The 21448-nt window shown below is 44.4% G+C and overlaps 1 protein-coding gene across 6 annotated transcripts; it reads left to right on the forward strand.

Annotated features, from left to right (window-relative positions):
- Positions 1 to 602: 602 nt before the first annotated feature.
- SULT6B1 (sulfotransferase family 6B member 1) lies at positions 603 to 21364 on the forward strand. Of its 6 annotated transcripts, XM_089327744.1 has the most exons (7): positions 603 to 1086; positions 6684 to 6842; positions 7060 to 7149; positions 9449 to 9575; positions 11405 to 11499; positions 15308 to 15464; positions 20478 to 21364. In XM_089327744.1, exons 2-7 carry the CDS (start codon positions 6840 to 6842, stop codon positions 20606 to 20608), a joined length of 603 nt encoding a protein of 200 aa, XP_089183870.1. In that variant the 5' UTR covers positions 603 to 1086; positions 6684 to 6839; the 3' UTR covers positions 20609 to 21364. The 6 variants fall into 6 exon arrangements, with proteins under 6 accessions (XP_089183870.1, XP_089183871.1, XP_089183873.1 ...); XM_089327745.1 differs by lacking the exon at positions 6684 to 6842 and having other exon boundaries at positions 784 to 1086; XM_089327746.1 differs by lacking the exons at positions 603 to 1086; positions 6684 to 6842 and adding an exon at positions 1102 to 1536.
- The last annotated feature ends 84 nt before the right edge of the window (positions 21365 to 21448 follow it).

A 21448-nucleotide genomic window follows, 5' to 3' on the forward strand; every position in this document is an offset into this window, starting at 1 on the left:
TTACAGCAAATCCTCATTGGAAGAGTTCTTCCATTTTAGAGATACTGTAGTTTGAGGTTCAGAAAGTGCAGCACTAATACTTAATAGCAGTTTATTGTGTGATTACTATATTCTCAGTACTTTTCAACTGTTATCTTATTTTACAGCACAATGATCTTATTAACATTTCACAAAAGATAAGACTGTTACACACTTGCCCAAGGTCACATGGCTAAGAAATGGCAGAGTCGAGATTTGAACCCAGGCTTCCTATTTTAAACTGTTAATGACTACATCGTGCAACCAGCCATATTATCACTATTATATTATTATTTTTAAGTAGAAAGAAAAATAAGCTTAGAAACCTTAGAAATGAATTGAAATTAAAAAAAAAAACTTTTATTTCTGAAGACAAATGGGCAGAATGCTAATGGGAAACCCCAATCTTTTCTTTTTTTTTTTTTTTTTCCTTTTTAAGGATTCTAATTTATTTGAGAGATAGAGTTACAGAAAGAGAGAAGGAGAGACAGAGAGAGAGAGGTCTTCCATCCTCTGGTTCACTCCCTAGATGGCCACAAAGCCAGCAGCCAGGAGCCTCCGCCAGATCTTCCACACAGGTGCAAGGACCCAGGCAAGGCTTTGGGCCATCTTCCACTGCTTTCCCAGGCCATAGCAGAGAGCTGGCTGGAAGAGGAGCAGCCAGGACACAAACCCACAGCTACGTGGGATGCTGGTGCCACAGGCAGGGGCTTAACTTACTATCCCACCGTGCTGGTCCCCTCAGTCCTTTCTTAATGAGACTTCCGTTTTGATTTTCCTGTTTCAGTTAGGACTTTGGTGTGTGTGTGAAGGATGGAAAACAATGCAGTAGTAGCTAAGAGTGTGAACTACTTCCACATGTGAAGGGAGTGACAAGTCACCCCAGCTGTCATTACTCACCTTATCAATCTCACTAATTGGGAGCTGGGTGTGGGACAGAATGTTCTGCCCCACCCTGGGGAGGTGAGAAGGAAGGATCTGCCTCGGGCCATTTGTGCCTGGACAGGGCAGCGGCAGGAGGAAGACCATCCTCTCCTGACTGCTGACACAGCAGGATGCACTGGGAAGGTAAGGCTGTGTTCTCCACAAAACTTCAGACGTGGCCACCAACAGGCAGACAGAACCCAGTTACTGGTGAAGGCACTGGGCTGGGACTTAGGGAACGGTTTCTGGAAGGTGACTGAGACAGTGGGTAGGATGACAAACACGAAATCTGGAACCTAGGTGCAAGGAAGCCCATTTCCACGGATTAGACCAAAGTTGCGCAAAAACACATTGTCGCTGAGGTAGGTGTTCAGGGATTGACGGCAGCGAGCGGAGGTTGCTGCGGAATCCTGGGTCTGGTTGGCAGCCCAGGGACCTCAGGCGTCCCGAGACAGGCCAGCAGCCACCTCAGGGCCTCGGCTCCGGACCTGCGCGGTTCGCTGATACTAAGGCATGTTGGTTTGAGGCTCAGTCAGGACAGGCTCAGGAATACCGCAGGATGGTGGACGAGGGCTTTGCAAAGCTTTCCCCTGGGTAAGAAATGGGGGAACCGACATTTCTCCTGTCTGGCCTTTGAACAACCTTTTCCCTAACAAGAGTGCTTGACAGCACCTGACAACCTGAAGAGTTGCTAACATTCGTCCAGCTTCCCACCTTCTCTTAAAAACTTGCTGCATGATGGCCACAAATCATTTTACTTGTTATTAGTCACCTTCCCTGTACAGCTTTCCCTACTGTGTTCACCTGTGTTGTTAACAATCACTGAGATAAGCAGGTTTTTCTCATGATTGAAGTAGGGTTTAGGAGGCTAATATGTAAGTTTTTGTATTATTTGGTTTTCTTTTAAAGACTTGTATTTATTTGAAAGACAGAGTTACAGAGAGAGGTAGAGAGAGAGAGAGAGGTCTTCCATCCGCTGGTTCACTCCCCAGATGGCCACAATGGCTGCACCGATCTGAAGCCAGGAGCCAGGAGCTTCTTCTGGGTCTCCCACATGGGTGCAGGGGCCCAAGGACTTGGGCCATCTTCTACTGCTTTCCCAGGCCATAGCAGAGAGCTGGATCTGAAGAGGAGCAGCCAGGACTCAAATCGGCGCCCATATGGGATTCCGGCGCTTCAGGCCAGGGCTTTAACCTGCTGCGCCACAGTGCCAGCTCTTTTTGCATTATTTGTAAGATTATTTTGCAGGGAAGTTTATTTCTAAACCAGTAAAGTCAAACAAAACTTAGCTTCCTGTGTATTGCTCACTGATCCCGGAAGAGCTTTTGTTCTTGATCAGAGTTGGACAGGCCAGGAGGCCGCCTGACTTAAACACCCAGTAGCCTTAGGAGCTTTCTGTCTCCTCCAGGGAAGCCTGGTGCTCTTGTTCACAAGCCAGGGTTCTTTCTGTTTCACCAACTGCTTTATTTTATCTATCTATTTGAGCAGAGAAATACCGGCGGACAGGGAGCTCCCATCTGCTGGTTTACTCTCCAAGTGTGCACAACAACTGGGGCTGGACCAGGGCCAAAACTGACTACCTGAAACCCAGCCCAGGTCTCCCACCTGGGTGGCAGAACTCAAATACAACTGCCTCCCAAGGTCTGTATTAGCAGGAAGCTGGAGTCAGGCAGGGAACTCAAGATCTGCCATGTGGAACTCAGGTGTCTTTGCTAGACTAAATGGCCCCTGTTGGACCAACAACTTCAGTGGGAATATAAAGCCAAGCCTTGCCCTGTCTTCTGGTCCTTGCATTCTAAATCTTGGCTCTATTTATGAAAGAGAGATGCACTTATTTCCTGTGAAAAGAATTTCCAACTAAATAAGAAGGCAAGGAATCATCTAAATTAACATTAAAATGTTATACAAAGTGAGTCGGGCATAGGATCCTACCTCCAGGGTTTCTGGAAAATATTTTCACTCAATGTAGTACCTTGTGTCTTGATACCCACACTTTATCAAAAGTGTTTATTTGGGGCCTTTTTTGTGGCACATCAGGTTAAGCTGCCACTGGTATCCTGTAGCAGAGTGCTCGTTTGGATCCAGACTGCTCCACTTCTGATCCAGCTCCCTGCTAATGCATCTGGGAAAAACATCAGATGATGGCCCAAGTTCTAGGATCCTGCTACCCATGAAGGAGACCAGGATGGAGTTCCAGGCTCCTGGCTTTGCCCAGGTCCAGCCCCAGCTATTGTGGCCATGTGAGGAGTGAACCAGCAGATGGAAGATCTCTCTGTGTTTCTTTCTTGATGCCCCCTATGCCTTTCTTTAAACAAACAAACAAAAATAAATCTTTTAAAATGTTTATTTTTTTCTTCACATATTTTAAAGGATTTTTGGTATTTTTCTTGTAAATTTATTACATCTATGACCAAAGATATTTTGTTTAAAATATTTATTTATTTATTTATTTGAAAGGCAGGATTACAAAGAAGAGGAAGACAGAGACAGAGAGAGATCCATCTGCTTGTTCACCCCCCTAAATGGCTGCAACTACCTGGGGCTGGACCAGGCTGAGCCAGGAGTCAGAAGCTTCTTCCAGGTCTTCCATGTGGATGCAGGGGCCCAGGGACTTGGAAAATGTACACATTTGTGCTGCTTTCTCTGGTACATTAGCAGGGAACTGGATTGGAAGTTAAGCAGCTGGGGCTCCAACAGGTGCCCATATGGGATGCCAGCACTGCAGGCAGCTGCTTTACCCGCTATGCCACAGCACCAGCTCCCAGTCCCCTGGATATTTTTCTTTTTAGTAACTTTACCCTTTCTCATGTGTCTTTTTTTAAAATTTGTTTATTTGAAAGAAGAGTGACAGAGAGAAAGGATGAGAGAGAGCAAAAGAGCACATTCTTCCATCCATTGGGTCACTCCCTAAGTGTCCAAAATAGCCAGGCCTAGCCCAGGCTGAAGTCAGGGACCAGGAACTACATCTGGATCTCCTACATGGGTGGCAGGGGCCCAAGTACTTGGGCCATCTTCTGCTGCCTACCCAGGCACATTAGCAGGGAGCTGGATCAGAAGCACAGTAGGGGCTGGCGCTGTGGCGTAGCGGGTAAAGCCGCTGCCTGCAGTGCCGGCATCCCATATAGGCACTGGTTCTAGTCTTAGCTGTTCCAAATCTAGCTCTCTGTTATGGCCCGGGAAAGCAGTAGAAGATGACCCAAGTGCTTGGGCCCTGTACCTGTGTGGGAAGACCCAGAGGAAGCTCCTGGCTCCTGGCTTTGAATCAGCACAGCTCCAGCCATTGCAGCCAATTGGGAAGTGAACCAGTGGATGGAAGACCTGTGTGTGTGTGTGTGTGTAATTATGACTTTCAAATAAATACATCTTTTATTAAAAAAAAAAAAAAGAAGGGGGTCAACACTGTGGTGTAGTGGGTTAACGCCCCAGTCTGAAGCACCAGCATCCCATATGGGTGCCGGCTCGAGTCCCGGCTGCTCCACTTCTGATCCGGCTCTCTGCTATGGCCTGGGAAAGCCGTAGAAGATGGCCCAAGTCCTGGGGCCCCTGCACCTGCATGGGAAGAAGCTCCTGACTCCAGGCTTTGGATTGGCGCAGCTCCGGCTGTTGCGGCCAACTGGGGAGTGAACCAGAGGATGGAAGACCTCTCTCTTTCTCTCTCTCTCTGCCTCTCCTCTCTCTGTGTAACTCTTTCTTTCTTTTTTTTTTTTTTTTTTTTTTTTTTTTTTGACAGGCAGAGTGGACAGTGAGAGAGAGAGACAGAGAGAAAGGTCTTCCTTTGCCGTTGGTTCACCCTCCAATGGCCGCCGCGGTTGGCGCGCTGCGGCCCGCGCACCGCGCTGATCCGATGGCAGGAGCCAGGAGCCAGGTGCTTTTCCTGGTCTCCCATAGGGTGCAGGGCCCAAGCACCTGGGCCATCCTCCACTGCACTCCCTGGCCACAGCAGAGGGCTGGCCTGGAAGAGGGGCAACCAGGACAGAATCCGGCGCCCCTACCGGGACTAGAACCCGGTGTGCCGGCGCCGCTAGGCGGAGGATTAGCCTAGTGAGCCGCGGCGCCGGCCTCTGTGTAACTCTTTCAAATAAATCAATTTTAAAAAAGAAGCAGAGTAGCTAGGTTTTATTTCTTTTTTCCTTTTTTTTTTTTTTTGACAGGCAGAGTGGACAGTAAGAGAGAGAGACAGGTCTTCCTTTTCTGTTGGTTCACTCCCCCAATGGCCACTGCAGCCGGCGCACTGCACTGATCCAAAGCCAGGAGCCAGGTGCTTTCCCTTGTCTCCCATGGGGTGCAGGGCCCAAGCACTTGGGCCATCCTCCACTGCACTCCCGGACCACAGCAGAGAGCTGGCCTGGAAGAGGAGCAACCAGGACAAGAATCCGGCACCCCAACTGGGACTAGAACCCGGTGTGCCTGTGCCGCAGGTGGAGGATTAGCCTAGTGAGCCATGGCGCCAGCCAAAAAAGAAGCAGAGTAGCCAGGTTTTGAACCAGCACTCTGACTGCTAGCCTCTCTCCTGTGACTTTATGTGGTTTTTGACCATGTGGTTTAATGGAAACGGCACCCCATATCTTAATCTGAAAATTACCACCTGTGAACTTTTATACAAAGCATTTAAAACCTCAAAGCCTGTTCTTAATCTCTAAAATGTTGCTTCCAATATCTACCTGAGAGGATTGTCATGAATTAATGCAAAAGTACTTCAAATACTAAAAAGTAGAATTGGATATACGTATTATCACTACTAATCACCACTTGGACCCATATCATTTATTTAAATTGCATTTTTAAAAATATTTATTTATTTGAAAGGCAAGGAGGGAGGGAGAGAGAGAGAGAGAGAGAGAGATCTTCTATCTACTGGTTCACTACCCAGATGGCTGCGACAGCTGGGACTGGGTCATGCTGAAGCCAGAAGCCAGGAACTCTATCCAGTCTCCCATGTGGTTGGCTGGGGCCTAAATACATGAGCCATCATGCACCACTTTCCAGGTGCATTAGCAGGGAGCTGGATGGGAAGCAGAGTTTATAGGATGCTGGTGTCACAAGCAGTGGCTTAACCTACTGTGCCACAATGCCAGCCCATGCGATCCGTTTTTAAAGCCTCATTTCGCCTCCTTGCTTGGGGTGGGACCTCCACTAAGATTTTACAGAACACTTACGAAGTGTCTAAATACTGTGTTATCACTTGAAATGAGTGAGTGTGTTGTAGCCGTGACCAAGCAGTCCGTGACTTCTACAAATGTGGAACTGAAAACTTGACACTGCAGTTCCCTATGTAGCGTATACTAAGTGCTGAAACCCTTACTCCTGGCGGATGAAATAGGTAACTTTGTTTTCAGAATGGTCAGTAGAAATAGATTACAGAAGAAGAATCAATCACTCTGTACTTATCAAAGGAAACCATCTCCCCATAGGGCTTATACTGCTAAGAATTTCTTTCATGGACCTTTTCTGAGATGGTTAAGTAATTGTGCTTTCAGATTCCGGTGGGATGTCTGATTGCATGGAGTTTTAGTTGGTAAGAAAAATAGATCTAAATTTTTAAAAAATATTTATTTGAGAGGCAGAGTTACAAACACAGAGAGGGAGAGACAGAAAGATCTTCCATCCACTGGTTCACTCTCCAAATGGCCGCAACCACCAGAGCTGGGCTGATCCAAAGCCAGAAGCCAGGAGCTTCTTCTGGGTCTCCCATGCAAGTGCAGGGGCCTAAGCTCCTGAGCCAAATTCCACTTCCCTTCCAGGCCATCAGCAAGGAGTTGGATTGGAAGTGGAGCAGCCCGGACTTGAACCAGCACCCACATGGGATGCCAACACTGCAGGCAGCAGCTTTACCCACTACACCACAGCGCCTGCCCCAAAAGTCATTGTTTTCTTATATGACAAAAAGAGATTAGGAAATGGTAAGCAGGATCCAATGAGGAAGTTCAAGAGGAAGATTTTAATTATTTATTCATGACTCTTCATTTCTCAAGGAGAAAGAGCAGATACTGTGACAGCAGTGCTTGAAACAGCTATTTAGGTACCAAATTTAGGAGTAGTCCACCACACTCACACATGCACACACACGCATGCACACGCAGCGTGCACCACTTTAACTTTGATGTGTGTATTTTTAAGAGAATGAAGCTGTTTCCATCTCCAAGGATTATGACAACTCACCTCCATTATGACAAATTACCAGGTTCCATCATCAAGAGTAAAGCCAAGGTGAGTGTCCCTTCCTACTGATGTTGTAACTTGAAATTTTTGTGTATGCAGACTGGTGCTTTGAGGTGTCTGATGAATTTGTTCCTCATCATAGCATTTTTACAAGTGAAGTGTAAGATTGCACTTCTTTCTTAAGCTATATTGGCTACAGTTGCATTTGAGTCAAATGCATTTCTTTTTTTAAAGATTTATTTATTTATTTGAAAGGTAGAGTTACAGAGATGCAGAAGCAGCCAGGGAAAGAAGGAGAAAGAGAGAGAGGTCTTCCATCTGCTGGTTCACTCCCCAAATGGCCGCAATGGCTGGAGCTGGGCCAATCAGAAGCCAGGAGCCAGGAGCCAGGAGCTTCTTCCAGGTCTCCCTTGCTGGTGCAGAACTTGGACCATCTTTTGCTGCTTTCCCAAGCACATTAGCAGGGAGCTGGATTGGAACTCGAACCAGTGCCCACAGGGGATGCCGGCACTGTGGGTGGCAGCTTTACCCACTACGCCATGGCACCGGGGCCCCCTCAAAATGTGTTTTCAGCTAAGATGCAAAACGTGTATGCTTAGACTGAGACCTACAGTATTTGTTTAAGATTTATTTTATTTATTAGAAAGGCAGAGTTACAGAGAGGGAGACTGAAAGAGATCTTCTATCAGCTGGCTAACACCGCAAATGGCTGCAACGGTCAGGGCTGGGCCAGACTGAAGCCAGGAACTAGGAGCTTTATCCGGGTCTCCCGCATGGATGCTGGGACCTAAACACTTGGGCCATCCTCTGCTTTCCCGGGCCATTAGCAGAGAGCTGGATCAGAGTGGAGCAGCCGGGACTCGAACTGGCACCCTGCAGCTTAACCCATGAAGACACAACAGCGACCCCAGGTCACGGTCAGTTTCATGAGAACACAGAATACAGAGGAAAGAGCAGGAGAGCCGACACTGATGCTGGGGATTTGTCTTCTTGCCCACTAACTGGCCCTCGCAGTTCACATTTAAGTCTTTGTCAAATTATAAATTGCTGCAAGCCAGAGCTACTAATGAGCAGTAATTAAGGCTTCAAATACTAAAACCTTCAAATGACATGAATGAAATGTATTCAAATTGAGACAGGGATGAGTTTTGGATCCAAGGACAAGACCCAGACCTACTCATCTCCATTCAATTTTATTTGGTTTGTGTTAGCTACATTACACAGATAACATGGTTTGAGATCTCGATTCTCTGAGTTTCACATCATCTACAAATCTGATACACAGGAACTTCTGTATAGTTACCTAAATCACTCATTAAAATGTTAACCACGACCGTATCAGGATAAAAACCTCCAGACAGGGCTTTATTTAGCCTCCTTTGCAAGTGAGTACCTAGCTACATTCATAAACTTAATTGCTCCTGCTTCCAGCTTACATCCTTTCTTTTTTTCCAGAATAAATAGAAAGCAACTCAATTAATCTGGAAATGATGTAAAAAAACAAACAAAAAAAAATCCCCGTCAGTCAGCAGCAACTTGCTATCAGTGGACTCCTGTTGCCCCCTGCTGGCTAACTACTTCCTCCTCTGTATGGCTCCAGTCAAGATTACAAATCTGTACTTTGCAAATTCCACATCTGCCCCCTGTCCAAAAGTGAGGTGACTTCTGTCTAGTTCCAGTTATCTGACCTCGGAGTTCACTAACACGCCAAATGATGTATCTTCCAACATCCTCCGTTCTTGGAATGCCGTGCTCAAGCCTTGGAGCAGCCAAGTGATCTGCAGTCTTCGAGTCCTCTGGACGTTCCGTTTATTTCCCACTTCTCATGCAAAGGAACTGTTCAGTTATCAGAGAAGATAGGCAGACACGGGAATGTAGAGGCTCTGTTCTGCCTATGTCCCCCCAAACCTCACACCTCAGGCCCCAGGGAGCGGGCCTGGCCATTGTTTGCTTTTCTTTCCCACCTAGTGTAAATATTATTTCCACTGTCCTTACATTAGTTTGCAATTTTAATTTGATTTGTGGAGTGAGCGGTTCGGATCATGCTCCCCTCACTGTGCTTGTGAGCTTGCTCGTTTTTCCTTTCCTAAATCCTCCTCGTGTGCCTTTGGGGTACCCAAACTCATGAACAAAAGTCCTCCGCTCCATCCATCTCCTTGCCTACTTCGCGCCTCCCCTCTCGCCACACTTCCCCACCAACTGCTTCCTCCCTCCATTTCATGCGCTTTCTCTACGGATGATCACAATTGTGTAATACACAAGCAGGCACATGGTTTTGCTTAGTCTTTCACTTTTCCAAAGTTCAAAACAGAGGCCTGACTAAACTTACTTAGTTCTTACTTCTTAGATTTTGGTGATATTTCGAAACCCTAAAGATACGGCAGTATCTTTTTTTCATTTCCACAATGATGTCCCTGATATTCCAAGCTATGGCTCTTGGGATGACTTCTTCAAGCACTTCATGAAAGGACAAGGTATGGCTGTTGGTAATCAAATTCTTCTTACTTCAATGACCGCACGAATACAGAAATTCAAATGTATTTTAGGGTAGAGAAAGAAATAAGATTTAGGTAGATCCAGGAACCAAATAATTGCATTTAAATGAAGGTTTATAGCCCCACCTTGTAATATGTTTATAGCATATTAAACAACTAAAGAGCATTAATGTTTTTAAAAATAGGTTGGACGATTCATGTTGACGTGGCACTGTCCTAGTGGCAATCAAACAGGCATGGGACAAAGAGGCCTTCTCTAAAAAAACCACACAGAAATGCATTTGTATTAAATTCCCCTTAATTCACTGTTTAACACAATGATAAAAACCAAAAATGATCAAAACCAAATGGTGAAGTGGCAGCTACACCTAAGACATTTGTTTGGCACAGAGGCAGTAAGTTTTGTCACATCTTGTTGATGTGCCTTTGCTTACTGCTTTTTGCCATATACCTGCAAGGTAGGTACAGTCCCTCCAAGCGCCACCTTCAGGTTGGGAAGAAAAAAGGAAGAATCGCATCAGCTCAATGTTTCTTAGCACATGAAGCAGAAACCTTCCTCGTGTCTCATTGACGGGAACCATGTCGTGTGGCCAATCACAGCTTGAGGAGAGGCAGAAAAATGGGGACTTCTTTTCATGATTGGCTTAGACCCAAATAATCATGAAAGTAGGGGTGTATTAGACATTGAGTGGGCAACCTACAGCAATTGCCCCAACAAATCAAATACACCAAACTGTCTGGCTCCAAACCAGGGCATGATGATGCTGGCTAATACTGAGCGTTTCTATGAATTAGACACCGCTTTAAACATTTGACATCTGCTAACCCATTTAAGCATCACAACAACTCTATCTTATAGATGAGGAAACCAAGGTACAGAGAGGTTTAGGAAATTGCTGGAAGTCACACAGCAAGTAAACAGCACAGCTAAACAATGTCTAGATCTGTACTGTCCTTGTGTAGCCGGTGGCCATGTGTGGCAATTGAGCACTTAAAATGTGACCAGTATAATTGAGCTAACCATTTCATTTCACTTAATTTTAATTAAATTTAAACTATAAATAGATATTCAATTCAGTTATTAGAAAGCTTTTAAGTCAGGTTGTATTAATTTGGGTGTATGAATATAATTTTTCAAATGTAAGTTTTATAAAATCTATATATATAATGTATTTCTAATAAAAATTTAGCATCCAAATTGAAATTTTCTAATTTTCTCTGTGTATAAAATACCCACTGAGTCCTAAAGACTTAGAATGTAAATAATAATGTTTAAAGTTTCATTAATCATTTTTCATGTTGACCACTTGTCAGAATGATATTATTAAATGTATTGAATTAAATAAGGCATTAGAATTGACTTCACCTGTTTCTTTTTGGTTTTTTAAATTGCATATATGGTTTAGATTATGTTTCTGTCTAAATAATATCTTTCTCAGCATTTTATTCTTTCTGGCATTATCTCTGTCAGTTTCCATGTATCATTTATCATTCCTGAGTTATTTTACTCATTTAAATATTCATTAATGTCTTATGGTTTTATTAAATCAACTTTACAACTTGTTTAGTTTTATTCTAATTTATGGAAAATGTTCAAAAAGATAAGAAAATTGACAGATATTAGAAAATGGAAGTGATTTACGCCAGTCCTTTTGGACAGATATTTGTAATAAATCAATATAACTTTCTTTGTCTGAGCCTAAACACATATGGATAGTTTATATTTTACTGCATATACCAACAGCCTATCATTTTAATCTTCATTATTTAAGATTTCTTCAGAAGTTTTTTTTTTCCTGTGTTCTTAGTTTCTTGGGGAAGCTATTTTGATTTTGCAATTAATTGGAACAAACATCTTGATGATGCAAATATTAAATTCATATTATACGAAGACCTAAAAGAGGTAAGACTACGATTATTGATATTCTAGAGCAAGACTTATTATAAACTACAAGATAGATCGCTTACTTGCATTTATATGAACAAATATGGTATTTTTTTTAACAGAAGATCAGTTTAGTATACATTAAGTAAAGATTTCAACAGTTTGCACCCCCATAGAAACACAAAGTGAAATATACTGTTTGAGTACTCGTTATAGCATTAAATCTCAATGTACAGCACACTAAGGACAGAGATCCTACATGAGGAGTAAGTGCACAGTGACTCCTGTTGTTGACTTTACAAATTGACACTCCTGTTTATGGCATCAGTAATCTCCCTATGCTCCAGTCATGAGTTTCCAAGGCTATGGAAGCCCCTTGAATTCTCCGACTCTTATCTTGTTTAGACAAGGTCATAGTCAAAGTGGAGGTTCTCTCCTCCCTTCAGAGAAAGGTACCTCCTTCTTTGAAGACCTGTTCTTTCCACTGGGATCTCACTCACAGAGATCTTTCATTTGTTTTTTGTTTTTTTTTTTTTTTGCCAGAGTGTCTTGGCTTTCCATGCCTGAAATACTCTCATGGGCTTTTCAGCCAGATCCGAATGGCTTTAGGGCTGATTCTGAGGACAGAGTGCTGTTTAGGACATCTGCCATTCTATGAGTCTGCTGAGTATCTCGCTGCCCATGCTGGATCACTCTCCCCTTTATTTACTGAATTGCATATTTAAATGTTTGTTTGTTTGTTAGGCAGAGTTAGAAAGAGAGAGAGAGGTCTTCCATCCATTGGTTCACTCCCCAAGTGGCTGCAATGTCCAGAGCTGAGCCAGGTTAAAGCTAGGAGCTTCATCCAGGTCTCCTGCATGGGTGTCAGGGGCCCAAGCACTTGGACCATCTTTTGCTGCTTCTCCTAGGCCATTAGCAGGGAGCTGAATCAGCAGTGGAGCAGCCAGGACACAAACAGGCATCCATATGGGATATCAGCATCATAGGCAGCAGCTGTACCTGCTATGCCACAATGCCAGTTCCAACCTAATTGAGTTATTTATTTATTTAGAAAGGCAGAATTACAGAGAGGCAGATACGGGGTGGTGGGGGCAGTCTTCCATCTGCCAGTTCACTCTCCAAATGGCTGCAATGACTACCCGAATCCAGGAACCAGGAGAGTCTTCCAGGTCTCCTGGGTGGGTTCAGGGGCCCAAGCACTTGGGCCATCCTCCACTGCTTTCCCAGGTCATAGCAGAGAGCTAGATTGGAAGTGGAGCAGCCAGACTGGAACCAGCATCCATACAGGATGCCAGCACTGTAGGCAGCGGCTTCACCTGCTGTGCCATAGCACCTGGCCCCTTGATGAAGTTTTTTTTTTTTTTTTTTTTAAAGATTCACTTATTTATTTGAAAGGCAGAGTTACAAAGAGGCATAGGCAGAGGGGGGGGTGTCTTCCATCCACTGGTTCACCCCACCCCCCAAGTTGGCCACAATGGCCGGTGCTGTGCCAATCAAAAGCCAGGAGCTTCCTCCAGGTCTCCCACATAGGTGCAGGGACCCAAACACTTGAGCCATCTTCTGCTTTCCCAGGCTACAGCAGGGAGCTGGATTGGAAATGGAGTAGCTGGGACTTGAACTGGCACCCACATTGGATGCCAGCACTGCAGACCTGAGGTTTAACCTCAGTTAATTGAATTTTAACTCCAGACTCCAGTGACATTATGTGCAAGCACAATTTAATAACCCTGTCTGTCTCAGGGGAGGAGAATCATTTTTTTATGTCAAGGGCCGTTTGGATATTTACAACATCATTCTCAGAATTATCCACCTAAAAATTAGCCTCCTACAGAGTTACTGAATTGCTAGTCCCACCTGTAGTGGCTTTGGCAGAGCCAAACCAAATGATTTTGCAGGTCTCCTATGGCCCATGGGCTGGATGGTCCACATCCCTGTTATAGGATGCATTTGTCTAACATGAAAGAATGTTTTAATTTAGCTTTTTCTCCCTCTAGACTAGAATAATGTTTCCGAAATGTGTGCTCCTTAGAATGCCAGTGTCATCCCAGACATTTATAATTCTTGCCTGGGGTGGAGAGGAAGTTACTTATTCGAATAGATATAGAGGCTACTGCATTACATAGCCAGATCCTTTGGCATTCACATTGTACATTGGTATTAGAATCTGCAGCAAGAAACAAAACAAAACAAAAGAAACATCTTACTTTCATTTAAAGGATTCTAAGTTTATTTGATCTCAACCTTTCCCTCCCCCGCCATGTAACATCTATAAGCATCTTAGGGTATCCTAGTGTTTTATAGAATACAATTAAAGAAAGAAAAAAACTGCTCTAGAAGACATAAGAATCTCCATTGAAGAGGCACAGTGGTGGTTTGTGGGTGGTTGGGTAGTTAGACAAGGTAAATTTCAAGACTCCTTCAAGTTTCTATGACTGTAAGTCTAGGCTTTGTAGAATTTAAGCATTAGCTATAAATGGTATATAAAAAAAAGAGAATTAGAGGGGCCAGCATTGTGGCACAGTGGGTTAAGCAGCTGCTTATGACATTGGCATCCCATATTGGAGTGCCAGTTTAAGTCCTGGCTGCTCTACTTCCAATTCTGCTTCCTGTTAATGTGCCTGGGAAGAAAGTGAGTGGTGGCCCAAGTATGTAGGATACTGCTACCTGTGTGGGAGACCCAGATATAGCTCCTGGCTCCTGGCTATGTCCTGGCCCAGCCCCAGCCATTTTGGGAGTTGCCATAATTTGGGGAGTGAACCAACAGATGGAAGATCTCTCTCTCTCTCTCTCCCTTTCTCTATCATTTTGCCTTTGAAATAAATAAATAAGTCTTTTAAAAAGAGAGAGAATTAGAATGAACTCATACATTAATTTCTTTGGCCGGTCTAGGCTTTTTAATGCAATGAATGTCATCTGTGATAAAATTCTAACCTAACATATCATTTTTATATCATAAATACTTAGTATTATCTGAAAGCTCAGCAAGTGTCATAAGTTGAAACTACAAATTATAATCAATATAGGGTATCTTCAATAGAGATGACTTTAATATCTGTATAGGAGTATTAAAGTCAGTCTGCAAAGAGAAATAAGCAAAGGAACTAAGGAGTTAGGCTTAAATCCACTCGGGCTTAAGAGCCTCTTTGCTCTCTGCACTGCTCCCACAGAAAGAAGTCTATCCTTTAAAATTTGGAGGCTGGCATTGTGGCATAGCAGGTAGAGCCACTGCTTACAATGCCAGCATCCCATTTGGGCACCAGTTCATATGCTGACTGCTCTATTTCCAACCTAGCTCCTTGCTAATGGCTTGGAAAGGCAGCAAAAGATGGCCCAAGTACCTGGGCCATCCATGTGGGAGACCGGAAGAAGCTCCTGGCTTTGGCCTGGCCAGTCCTGACGTTTGCCACCATCTGGGGAGTAAACCAGAGATGGAAGATCCGTCTGTCTCTGTCTCTCCCTCTCTCTGAAATTCTGACTTTCAAACAAACAAATAAATGAATACAATTTTGTTTTCAGGGTGCAGGCATGTGGTGCAGTGGTTAGGATACTGCTCAGGATGCTAGTGTCACATACCAGAGTGCCTGGGATCAAGCCCTGGCTCCACTCCCCCAATTCCAGCTTCCTGCTTATCTGCACCTTTGGAAGCTGCAAGGTCATGGCTCAAGAGTCTGCCACCCATGTGGGTGACCTTGATTGAGTTCCCAGCTCCTGGCTTGGCCTGACCCAGCCCTAGCTGTTGTAGGCGTTGAGGACTGAAACCTCTCTGCCTTTCAAATACATTCAATAAGTAAATACATTTTTTTTAATAAAATAATTTTTTTTTCAGAATCTGGCCACTGGAATAAAACAAATTGCTGAGTTCTTAGGATTCTGTCTCACCGGGGAGCAGATTCAAGCAATCTCAGCTCAGAGCACCTTCCAAGCAATGCAAGCCAAGTCTCAGGAAACGCACGGTGCTGTTGGCCCCTTCCTGTTCCGCAAAGGTAAGTGTACGTGGCTTCTGGGGTTTTGTCTCAGGGGATAACTGATCACACAGCAGGCAATGCAGATGACTTTATTGTAAATAGAAAAGGTTTTCTTTCTCTCCTTCAAAAAGAAGTATGGACACAGGCAGTCCAGAGCTGTAACAGAGTTCCATAGGGTCTTTTAGAAGACTACATTCGAGCCGGCGCCGTGGCTCAATAGGCTAATCCTCCACCTTGCGGCGCCGGCACACCGGGTTCTAGTCCCGGTTGGGGTGCCGGATTCTGTCCCGGTTGCCCCTCTTCCAGGCCAGCTCTCTGCTATGGCCAGGGAGTGCAGTGGAGGATGGCCCAGGTGCTTGGGCCCTGCACCCCATGGGAGACCAGGACAAGCACCTGGCTCCTGGCTCCTGCCAGGATCAGCGCGGTGCGCCGGCTGCAGCGGCGGCCATTGGAGGGTGAACCAGCGGCAAAGGAAGACCTTTCTCTCTCTGTCTCTCTCTCTCACTGTCCACTCTGCCTGTCAAAAAAAAAAAAAAAAAAAAAAAAAAAGACTACATTCTTTCTGTCTTTGTCTGCTTGTCTCCTTGTGAAAACAAGATAGCAGCTGGAGCTCAATCATTATGTTCAAATTCCAGGTGGGAAAAGGAAATGAGCAAAGAACAGAATTGTGTGTGTTAGCTGACTGAGCCTCCCCTCTTTTAATTGTTTAAAGATTTGTTCATTGATTTGAAATGCAGAGTTACAGTGAGAGAGGGAGAAATCTTCCCATTTGTTGGTTCAGTCACCAAATGGCAGCAACTTGAACCGGTGCCCAGGTGGGATGCTGGCTTGGTGAGCCGTGACTTAACCACAACTCTGGCCCTGAGCACCCCCCTCCCCCGCCCTTTAAAAATTTATTTATTTGTAAGGCAGAGTTACAGAGAGGCAGAGGCAAAGAGAGAGAGAGAGAGAGAGAGAGAGGTCTTCCATCTGCTGGTTCACTACCAAATGGCTGCAACAGCCAGCATTAGGCCTATCCAAAGCCAGGAGCCAGGAGCCAGAAGCTTCTTCAGGTCTCCCATGTGGGTGCAGGGATCCAAGGACCTGAGCCATCTTCTGCTGCTTTCCAAAGCCACAGCAGAGAGCTGGATCGGAAGTGGAACAGCTGGCTCTCAAACCAGCACCCATATGAGATGCCAGCACCGACCTGGTGCCCTTTAAAGTCCATTCCTGGAGAGCCAGCGCTGTGGCACAGCAGGTTAAAGCCTCAGCCTGCAGCACTGGCATCCCATATGGGCACTGGTTCGAATCCTGGCTGCTCCTCTTCTGATCCAGCTCCCTGCTATGGCGTGGGAAGGCAGTGGAAGATGGCTCAAGTCCTTGGGCTCCTACACCATGGGAGACCTGGAAGAGTTGAGACCTGGAAGAGTCTCCTGGCTCCTGGCTTCAGATCAGCTCAGCTGTGGCCATTGTGGTCAAATGGGGAATGAACCAGCGGAATGGAAGATCTCTCTCCCTGGATCTACCTCTCTCTGTAACTCTGTCAACAAATAAATAAAATAAATCTTTATAAAAAAAATTCCTGGAAGCCCCACTCAATAACTTCTGCATTGGCCACCTATCCCTCCAGCAGTAGCTGGGAAATATGATTCTTTTTAAAGCTGGGCACATAACTACCCAATTATAATCAGAAATTTGTTAATAAGGAAGAAGGAGAAAATGAATTATTGGAGAGGCAACTAGCTTTCTCTGACACAGATAATGTTACTAAATTTCATTAAATATGCTAAATTCTTATGGAAATTTATGATTATATAGGTTAGGGATTGACGTTTTTATTTTTAATTCCATATATAATGAAAATAATAACAAGATTTAGGAGGCAAGGCCTGGCATGTGGTATAGTGAGTTAAGCCATGGACTGCAGTGCCGGCATCCCATATGGGTACCAGTTTGTGTCTAAGCTACTCCACTTCTGATCCAGCTCCCTGCTAATGTGCCTGGGAAAGCAGCAGAGGATGGCCTAGGTGCTTGGACCCCTGCACCCACGTGGGAGACCTGAAAGAAGCTCCTGGCTTTGGATTGGCCTAGCTCCAGCCATTGCAGCCATTTGGGGAATGACCCAGTGGATGGAAGATCTCTCTCTGTCTCTCCATCTTTCTCTCTCTGTAACTTTGCCTTTCAAATAAATGAATCCTAAAAAAAAAATGAAAATTTAGGAGGCATTCATGTACTTGTACATGTAACAAGCAAGGGCAACAAGAGGTAATATTTATCAGGCATCATGTATTAAAAACTTAATAGGGTTTGCATTTTATAAAAAAAATTTTAAAGATTTATTTATTTATTTATTTGATGGGGGTTGGCGCTTGGCTCACGTGGTTGATCCTCTGCCTGCCTCTTTTTTTTTTTTTTTTTTTTTGACAGGCAGAGTGGACAGTGAGAGAGAGAGACAGAGAGAAAGGTCTTCCTTTTGCCCTTGGTTCACCCTCCAATGGCCACTGCGTCCGACGCGCTGATCCGAAGGCAGGATCAGGTGCTTATCCTGGTCTCCCATGGGGTGCAGAGCCCAAGCACTTGGGCCATCCTCCACTGCACTCCCAGGCCACAGCAGAGAGCTGGCCTGCAAGAGGGGCAACCGGGACAGAATCCGGCGCCCTAACCGGGACTAGAACCTGGGGTGCCTGCGCCGCTAGGCGGAGGATTAGCCTATTGAGCCGCGGGGCCAGCCGCCAGTTGCTCCTCTTCCAGTCCAGCTCTCTGCTGTGGCCTGGGAGAGCAGTAGAAGATGGCCCAAGTGCTTGGGCCCCTGCGCCTGTGTGGGAAACCAGGAGGAAACACCTGGCCCCTGGCTTCAGCTAGGTGCAGTGCTGGCCGTGGCAGCCATTTGGGGGAGTGAACCAACACAAGGAAGACCTTTCTCTCTCTCTCTCTCTGTAACTCTACCTGTGAAATAATATATATATATATTTGAAATATATATATTATTTGAAAGGCACAGTTAGAGAGAGAGAGAGAGATAACAGAAAGATCTCCCATTGTTGGTTCACTCTCCAAACGGCCACAATGGCCAGAGCTAGGCTGATCATTTCCAAAAGTTTCTTTCGGATCTCCCACATGGTACAAGGACCCACGCACTGGGTCATCCTCCCTGCTTTCCCAAGCACATTAGGAGGGTGTTGGATAGGAAATGGAGAAACCGGGACTCAAACTGGCACCCATATGGGATGCGGGAGCTGCAGACAGTGGCTTTTCCTGCTAAGCCACAGTGCCAACCCCAACAAAAAGTATATGAAATCCTTACTTTTATAAATGTAGGAGCCAAAGCTTGGAAATGTGACATTTCCATTGTCATCTAGCTGACAGACAATTGAGTCAGCATTTGAGCCTGGGTCTACTTGGGTCTACTGTACTGTTTCCAGTGAAGATCCATTTTGAAAATCCACTGTGAATGAAGCATCGATTCTAAGTCTGGCTGCGGTTTGATTCTTGAGTAGCTCTGATTTGTGTGCTTTGTGAAGGACGGGGAATAAAGAACCTGTCGTTAAAATTTAATCAAGTACTATTCAGAATAGAAAAAAATCTGTGGGAAAAAGTGGTAATTATTTAAAAAAATTTATAACATTCCTTATAGAAAATTCAGAAAGCACAGGAAAAATGTAGAAAAGCGTCACAACCATCTGGATTTCTCCAACCAGAGCAGGTTTAACAGGTGCATTTCTGTCCTGCGCTATTCTGTGGTGGTTTACATGGCTGATTACATTTGTGAACAGTTTTGTGTTTTGCTTTATTCCCTTTACACATAGTAAGCACTTGCTCACGTTGTTAAACCCTTATTAAAGTACCTTGCAATGGCTCTACAACATAGAGCTTAGGACTTCAACCCAAACCATGAAAAGATTTTTTAGAAAGAAATAACTCCTTTACTTTTAAGTCTAAGTAAGAAGTAAAGTATCCTAATCTTAGGCAAAATAATGTATGTTTTATAAATATTTATTTATTAGAAAGGCATAGTTACAGAGAAGCAGAGGCAGAGAGAGAGGTCGCTCATCTGCTTGATTCACTCCCCAGATGGCCGCAAAAAAACAAACAAACAAACAAAAAAAACGGCCGAGCTGCGCTGATCCGAAGCCAGGAGCCAGGAGCTTCTTCCAGGTCTCCCATGTGGGTGCAGGGACCCAAGGACCTGGACCATCTTCCACTGCTTCCTCAGGCCACAGCAGAGAGCTGGGTCAGAAGTGGAACAGCCCGGTCTCTAACCAGCACCGATAAGGGATGCAGGTACTACAGACAGCGGCTTTACCTGCTAGGCCACGGCGCCAGCCCCAAAATAATGTATTTTTAAAAAAATGTTCAATATCTTGGGGCCGGTGCTTTGCTGCAGCAGGTTAAAGCCCTGGCCTGAGGCGCCAACATCCCATATGGGCACCGGTTCTAGTCCTGGCTGCTCCTCTTCCGATCCAGCCCTCTGCTATGGCCTGGGAAAGCAGTAGTAGAAGATGGCCCAAGTCCTTGGGCCCCTGCACCCACGTGGGAGACCTGGAAGAAGCTCCTGGCTGCTGGCTTTGGAGCAGCACAGCTCTGGCCATTGCGGCCATCTGGGGAGTGAACGAGCGGATGGAAGACCTCTCTCTCTGTCTCCACCTCTCTCTGTAACTCTTTCAAATAAATAAAATAAATCTTAAAAAAAAGTTCAATATCTGAGGTTTTAACCCAAGCCTGCCATAAAATGTTAACTTTTCAAAGGGTGCTTAATGTATTATTTAAAAGACTTTAGAGAGAGGGAGTGGGACAGAATCAATCTCAAAAGTGGATGTTAAGTTCCAGATGTTGGGTAGGAGATCACTGAGACAGACAGATTGGCACTGCTGCAACACAGACAGGGAGACCCCATGGACACTGTTAATTTTATGAGAGAAATTACGTTGGTTTTTTAGACTAAATTATTATTCATTCATTTTCACATTACTCAGTGAAATATTACAGTCAAAAATGGTAAAATCATGGCGAAATATTTTAACAGCTAAATGGGTCTCACGTTCTTTGTTGTAGGTGAAGTTGGTGACTGGAAAAATTTGTTCCGTGAAACTCAGAGCCAGGAAATGGATGAAAAATTCAAAACCTGCTTGGCAGGCACTCCCCTGGGAACAAAGTTGAAGTATGAATTATATTGCCAAGTTTGATTCTGGTCCATTTAGCAGGAGTGGATATTTTCTTATCCTCAGTAAGAACTGAATTTAAATAAATTAATCTCAACAAATAATCAAATAATGATAAATAACAAATTTAATAATCATGAAGTTTTTAAGCATGAATCTAAGTGTTTTCACTTTTTAAAGAGAGGACTTTTAGCTGACTACAAGGGACACTACTGTGAATGTGCCGTCCTGAGTGGTAAGCTCTTCCATGCCGTAGGCTCACATTAGAGCATGAGCAGTTGCTGTCATAGATGAAGCAGACTCCAAATAATGGCCAGTTTCTTCTCTCCTCATAATAACTCCCTTCTCACCTCGGACCAAAGCACCTGTGGCTCTCTCAGACTTACTGTTGGGAGAAATTTAATTCCAACCTACCTATGCTAACAAAAGATTAATAAATTGTATTCTAATCTGATTCAAGAAAAATGCACTTTCTGTTCTGTGTATGACATTGTAGTATGTCATGGGAGGCTCCAGTCTCAGGGGACTTTATGTTTCTATTTAATACAATCTTGAATTCAAACCTAAAGGTAAGGGATTGTGTTATTCTACTTAAAGGTTTTTCTACCACAGAGCCCAAAGTAGTTTTGTGAAACTAGCAAGAGAAGGTTGAGAATGTTATAGAAAGAATCTCTTTCTGTCTGGCACCTCTCAAACTCTTAATGACCCTTACTATTTACATTGTAGCTAATTCTAGTCTCTAAGATTAAGTTATGTGCTGCTAAGGTAGAGTGAATAATGGAAATGTTAAATAAAATTGATTTGAGAAAAAATTTTAGGACTGCTGTAAATGGGAATATGGTGAATTAGATCAACTAAAAATCT

Source organism: Oryctolagus cuniculus, chromosome 2 (assembly GCF_051225735.1).
Source record: "Oryctolagus cuniculus isolate XC-2025 breed Fujian yellow rabbit chromosome 2, ASM5122573v1, whole genome shotgun sequence".
Classification (NCBI taxonomy): Eukaryota; Metazoa; Chordata; class Mammalia; order Lagomorpha; family Leporidae; genus Oryctolagus; species Oryctolagus cuniculus.

What these genes read in the sequence shown, in the direction of transcription:
- SULT6B1 (XM_089327744.1), top strand. An exon ending in TATACGAAGACCTAAAAGAG is followed by an intron (nt 11,500 to 15,307) that starts GTAAGACTACGA and finishes TTTTTTTTTCAG; the next exon opens with AATCTGGCCACTGGAATAAA. An exon ending in CCCCTTCCTGTTCCGCAAAG is followed by an intron (nt 15,465 to 20,477) that starts GTAAGTGTACGT and finishes TCTTTGTTGTAG; the next exon opens with GTGAAGTTGGTGACTGGAAA.